The sequence below is a fragment of the Nematolebias whitei genome, chromosome 18 (assembly GCF_014905685.2).
Source record: "Nematolebias whitei isolate Nwh7 chromosome 18, NemWhi1, whole genome shotgun sequence".
NCBI lineage: Eukaryota > Metazoa > Chordata > Actinopteri > Cyprinodontiformes > Rivulidae > Nematolebias > Nematolebias whitei.
In genome coordinates this window covers 4,832,718-4,839,004 of record NC_056515.1, presented here as the reverse complement: position 1 = coordinate 4,839,004, position 6,287 = coordinate 4,832,718, and the positions used below count along the sequence as shown (strand labels likewise).

The 6,287-nt window shown below is 37.5% G+C and overlaps 1 protein-coding gene across 1 annotated transcript in view; it reads right to left on the bottom strand.

Annotated features, from left to right (window-relative positions):
* The window catches only part of arhgef28a (Rho guanine nucleotide exchange factor (GEF) 28a), a gene marked incomplete at its 3' end in the record, with an annotated part of 35,996 nt that extends 30,250 nt beyond the window's left edge, over positions 1 to 5,746 (bottom strand). Inside the window, 8 exon segments of the mRNA XM_037692536.1 lie at positions 217 to 332; positions 412 to 547; positions 1,119 to 1,179; positions 1,284 to 1,339; positions 1,409 to 1,544; positions 4,636 to 4,759; positions 5,217 to 5,318; positions 5,742 to 5,746. Coding sequence (XP_037548464.1) covers positions 217 to 332; positions 412 to 547; positions 1,119 to 1,179; positions 1,284 to 1,339; positions 1,409 to 1,544; positions 4,636 to 4,759; positions 5,217 to 5,318; positions 5,742 to 5,746 — 736 coding nt within the window.
* Positions 5,747 to 6,287: the final 541 nt, after the last annotated feature.

Genomic DNA, 6,287 nt, shown 5'->3' with positions numbered 1-6,287 from the left:
ATGAGTATTTTCACATTACCAGTTCATACTCAAACCATTCAATTTTTTGTAATCTGTACGTTGTAAATTCACTTTTCTCTCTTTTTTTTTTTGTTCAAATAAAAAAAACCTGAACTAAAATTTTTACCAACATAAAAATCTAAACCTATTTATTCTTGCATTCTTCCAGCAGGAAAAACAATCTTTGGCTGAGAACAAGGCCTAATAATTACATACCATCTCCAAAGAATGACTCATTGGAGGCAGAGGACAGTGGAGTTGGCAGGAACTCTTCTGATTGGCTGTTCAGTTTCTGTGCATCAGATTCTGTCTCTGAACTCTCACTGAGCACACTGTAGCAAAGACAATACACAGGCTTGTTTTACCAGTCTCATCACATCATTTTATTGAATAAATTTAGTCCTTACTGACCTGTCACTGTTGGGGAGACTTCCAGAGAGAGAGCATGAGGGTGTCACAGATTCCTTCTTCTCCTTTGGGATCATGACAGGTTGAGAGGAAGACATATGGACCACAGACTGAGTGGGACTGTCTCTGACTGTGAAATCTGAGGGTTCAAACAGACAAAGCTCATTTTATTACAATAATCATCTGCAGTCATAAACAAAATGTAAACTAATGCTCCAGAAAACTGTCGTAAACCAGGGGTGCCACTGGAGGGGGAGGGGTCCAGAGGGTTCTATGAATTTGCTGACTCTCCCACTGGTCCACCTTGGAGTCCTACGCTTTTGTTTGGTGTGGATTTTTTGTTTTTTTCTAGCTATTTATAGTATGTGAAACTTCATAAACATAAAACAGTTTAAACATTTAAAAACAAACTTAAATTAAAAACATAAAACCTAAATGCTAAGTTCTATAAAAAAATAAGACAACAACTCTAAGTTGACAAAAATAAACTTTATGGCACAGAAAGCCAGTTTCCTTATACCAGAATTCAAGATCTTATTAAGTTATATGATAATATTATTTTTAAAGAAAGAACAGGACATGCTCTGTTATTCTGATAAGGCTTTTAGTTTTTGTGGCCCCAACTGCTGGCAAACCCCCTAAAAAAACTTTATGGAAGTGCCCCTGGTGTAAACTGGCTAAAATTCAGTGATAGGTGACTCAAAACTCACTCTGTGGGAGGGATGCAGTCTTGTTTTTCACCATGGTTATGGCATATTTATCCTGAAGTTTCTAAGTAATATAAAGGAGATTGTGATTAAAGCTCATAAACAACTGATAGACAGAAGGGCTCCAGCAGAGAAGAGCAAAATCAGTCATTTCAGAACAACACTCACTTTCAGGCACGGTGGGATGGATTCCTTACAGCCCTTATGGACAATAGAAGTGCAGCCTGAAAGATAAAGGTATTTTTAAAGAATCTGTTGAACAAACTGTTTGTCTGAAGTGAACTTTCACAGACCTGAACAGTGCAGAAGGTCTTTTCCAGAAGCTGGTTTGTTGCACACCACACACAGCGTGGAGCCTAAACAGGAGCCTGATGCAAACCGATGTCCATTTAGCTGCCTGTCCTTGGCTTCTCTGTCCTTCCCTTTCCCCTTCGAAAACCATGCCAGTGACATAGGTGTCAACATTGAGGCCATACAGAGAGACAAAAAGTGAAAAGTAGCACTCGACCTCCTGGAAAGGTTTCTGTAAAGTTCTTGTGCTTCCTCTTGGGGGGTAAAAGAGCATGGGTTCAACCCCTGCCTTTATCCAGACAGTAAGAAAGTCCACCGTAACAGGAAATTGATCATGGCACAAACAACAATGCAAGTTGGGGAGGGTTTCCAGCCTCTGTGCTGACTCAACCACGGGGTTTAATCATTAAAAGGAAGAAGGCCGGACACTGTGCTTGTTCTGTCACTCCGACCTTGAGTTATTCCCAGAATCATTTCCTGCTTGTACCTCACAGAAAGTAAAAACAGTCTGGAGCTGTGAATCTTAACCCCTACTGTATTATATTATCTAAATCAGTAAAATAGGTCCAATCTGTCCATATGGCACCTTTCACCGAAAAAACATAAGGTACTTCACAAACAAAACAAAATAAAACCACTGAAGAAACAGAACTGGAAACAGAACTAAAAGTTACCCCACATACTACACATGGGATCTCTGTGATAAGATCCAACTAAACCCAACCTGTGAACTTTTCTGAGTGTGCAGCACATACGTATAGGCCTGTCACGATAACAAATTTTGCTGGATGATTAATTGTCTTGGAAATTATTGCAATAAACAATAATATTGTTTGAAATTTGACAATAATCAGTAATTATTGTCAAAGTTAAAAAGAAATATGGGTTAATTAGTTTTGCATGTTGTACCATTTTTTGACAACTGCATGGTAGTATAAGACTGAACCAAAGGATGGATAGTGAGGGAGCGAGCAGCATGTCTCTAAGAACAATGGGAGGGAGGCCCCTTGACGTGACATGGGGCTGTCTCTCTTCAGTTCTCAAAATGGTGGACGCTCGGTGTGGTTTGAGCTCTTTAGCATAGCATTTTTCACACAAAGCTTTTAATAAAAAATCAGTAAACAAGTTTTCAGCTTCTTTTTGCAGAGAAAAACAACTTTTTACATGAAGGCACGGGTTTCAAACGTGAATGTTGGAGCTTCGACAAGACGGAGGTTTTTTTCCTTGTCGGCCTGTTAGCTTAGCTCGTAGCTTAGCTTCTCAGCTTATCTGCTTTTAATGATCCAACAACGTGATTTTGGACGTTAAAACTGATTTTAAAGAGAAAAGAGAAAGGGAGGGGTCAGTGAAGAGCACCAGGGTTGAGCCTTTTGTCATCCAGTGTCTTCAGTAGAAAGAGAGAGACACGAAGAAACGATAAGACAGGCAAATGAAAATGAGGTTGATAATTTTCATTTATCATGCGATTCATTGATTTATTGTTTATCACAACAGGCCTAAGCACATAATAAAGTCACTAGTTTTCAGTGAAATACAAAAATAACAATAATAATATATATCTTTTTAAAAAATCTTAAAGCTTTTGTGTTTGAGAAAAGCCAGTAAGAAGTTGCTCTGCTTCTATATATTTCTTTAAAAAATCTTTGTTTTAGAAATAGCTTGTAGACTGTGTTGCTAAGATGAATCCAAACTGGGCTTTTAAGGTTCTGAACTGGTTTTATTTAGGTTAAGCTGGCTCAGAACCTAACCAGAACTAGAAATACATTTCTCATTATGACATTGGGTGTAAAGTAGGGATGCACCGATCCACTTTTTTTTTTACTTCCGATCCGATCCCGATACCTAAACCTAAATATCGGCCGATACCGATCCAGTTCCGATATCATCATCATCATCATTGATTTTACATGAGGCTGTAATAATCTCCTCTCAGGTACAATTTGTACAAATATATGCATGCATGTCCAAAAAGGCAACTTGAGGTAAGTTTTATTAATGTTGGATAAGTTTTAAAGTTGGAATTAAATTCTGCTAACACAAAACATGTTTCTTTTTATTCCTAGTTTTAAAGTGGATATTAAAGTGATTAATTTAAGTGATTGTTTAAAGTTATTTTATATTTTTTTAAATAAGGGGCAGATATAAGAATTATTTTTCTTCTTTCTGCACTCTTTTCATTCAATGTTTTCTTTTTGATGATTTTTTTTTATTGTATTTCTTTTAAATGAATGAATAAATGAATTAAATTAAATAAAATGTTAAATGGCTTCAAACATCTGCTAAGTTCATGGCATAAACCAACAGACATGTTCCTGATTTTAGTATTTTACATCACTTTATAATGTAGCTGTTTATGTTTTTAATATAATTTTCAAATCATGTTTTTTATGATTGTCTACTGTTATACTGATAAATATCTCCTGGAGGGTAAACTATATCTTGACTGCAAGAATCAAGCTGAGAAATCCTTCGTTTTCTACAACTGATAGGGGTTGGTCATTAATTATGATGAAGTTTAGCAACTTCTCTGTAAACATTTGAGCTCCGTGGTTTCAGCGATGTATTCTTCTTATTCAATCCGAAGCAAGCAGCCTGATTTGGGGCAGCCGCGCTCAGTCTGTCCCTCCTCAGAGACGGGCAGACTGAGCGGGGCAGATTGGAAGCGGCTGGCCGGGGTCGAGTCGCCTCTTTTGGGTTGAGCAAAGAGCAGCGCCCCGCTGATGCCCCGGAGCTCGAATGTCTATCGTAAAACTAACTTTACCACAGTTTAATGTGGCGCTATGGCTCTGTAGACATTGCACGATGCTGTCTTGTTTTGTGGTGTTTAGTGTAAAATACTTCCACACAGCAGACATGTTTAGATGAAAAGTTTGTTAGCTGTTAGCCACAGTGCTGCTAACTCAGCACTCACGTTGTAGCTGGCTGCAAACTATGAACTGGATTTCCTGAATGTGAGGCGGGTCTTATTACTCTGGATTCATGAGACAAGCCGCCGTTCATGAAATCCATTCCATAGTTTCAAGCCAACATGCATCATGGATCTGAAATATCGGCAGGTGGATCGGAAAAATCCGATAAGTAAATTATGCTGGTATCGGAGGCCGATACCGATACTGGATCGGATCGGCCCCATCCCTAGTGTAAAGCAGGATGGATCCGATGAGTAATACCACATGTGAGAGAGAGAGAGTATTCTAGTCTAAACTGAGGGATTGTGCTTTTGTTTTACCTTGCTCTTGTTGCGGGTACTGGACATCCTGCTCTTGAGGAAACTAAAAGTCCGAATTACTTTGTACTTCTCCGACTCTGTCTTGGTAGGAATGCTGCACTTCTCTAACTCTTCCTCTTCAATCCTGTAAAAAACAATCACATTTAGTTCATTAGACTTTAACAAGATCATTGTTAGCACGTAGTCACACAGCTGTCAAAAACTTTTGTCCCATCTTGTGTTGGGTCAACAAGACAACAAAATGAAGGACTACAAATTTGTGGAGGTGCGGGAGGTGAATCCAAAGGAGTATTAAATTTCTTAATTTCACAGACGGGTTAGTTCAAAAAAGTGAATATGCACAAGTAGGCTTTTCTGGTGAAAACCATTACATCATATAGTTTACATTCAGAAAAATCTTGTTAGTAAAGTAGAAAAGATGGTGGTGTTCTCTTCCAAGCAGAGCTGTGAAAACAACTGTAGATGAAGCAGAACTGTTAATTAGAAACATGCAAACAAAATGGATTTCACTTTGCACTGTTTGTTGTCAGGTGGTAATCGTGGGTTAGTTTTCTTGTGTTGAGCGGTTGGAAAAGACATACTCTTTGAGAAACTCAGACAAGGTGAGATGTTGGAGGGACTCTGCTAGCTCCATGCTGCTTTCATCATCAGCAGACTGGGCACGTTTACGGAACCTGAACTCCCTGAAAAACACAGCGCATACTCATCGACGTACATACTGATGTTCGAGAGGCCTCATAGATCAGGGAGATTATACCTAACTCGAAATAAGTTGAAATGTAAAAAAAAAAAAAAAACTGCAGAGCATAGATGAGTAAAATGGCAATAAATAACAGTGATGGCAGCTAAAATCTTATCTTTCAGAGGTCTGGTAGTCTCATGGAGGACAAAAGAGGACAAAGTTTAAATGAAGTAGAAAAACCTAAACAATGAACTGGGAAAAACACATTTTTTCACGTTATTATGTTCGAATACTCTTTATTGCTTTTTCTTATGTTTTAAATTAAAACTTGTAGAATTAAGTAGCATTTTGTTTGAAAATTGACTATGAACTTTGCAAATACATCAATAATATGCATTTATAATAGTGAGCCTGTTAAACAGACTTCATGACATTGGGTTGAGTGATGTGGCTTTAGGGTAGCCTAAAAGCTCACTTTAAGATGGATCGCAGAACGTTTCTGAAGAAGGTACAGTTTTTTATTTTTTTTATTTTAAGGAGTCCCTCAAGGCTCAGTTTTAGGTCCTGTTTTATTCTCTGTTTTTCATAATGGCATTTGCATTAACTGTCTAAAGCATTTGGTAAAGAATTACGTAAAACATCAAGCAAAAAAAATCTGAAGGTTACAGTGGGATTTAATTACTTAACTAGGGTCTGTTTTTTTAATAAATCATAGGAAAACTCCAGGCTATTTTTGAAATGTCTGTGACTATGATGGCATTATTTAAATGCCCACTGCTTCCTTTACATTTGGTTATTTAGATTATTTATATTGTAGTTCTTTTAGTTTTTGAACAAAATATTGTGCAGTACCCATCATTGTGTACTTTACAATCTGTTAATAAGGGGTCTTCTTTCAAAATAAAATGTCCTGAGTAGACCAAACACTGATTTATTTTTATGTACAAAGCCATTTTGTGTAAACTCCCTT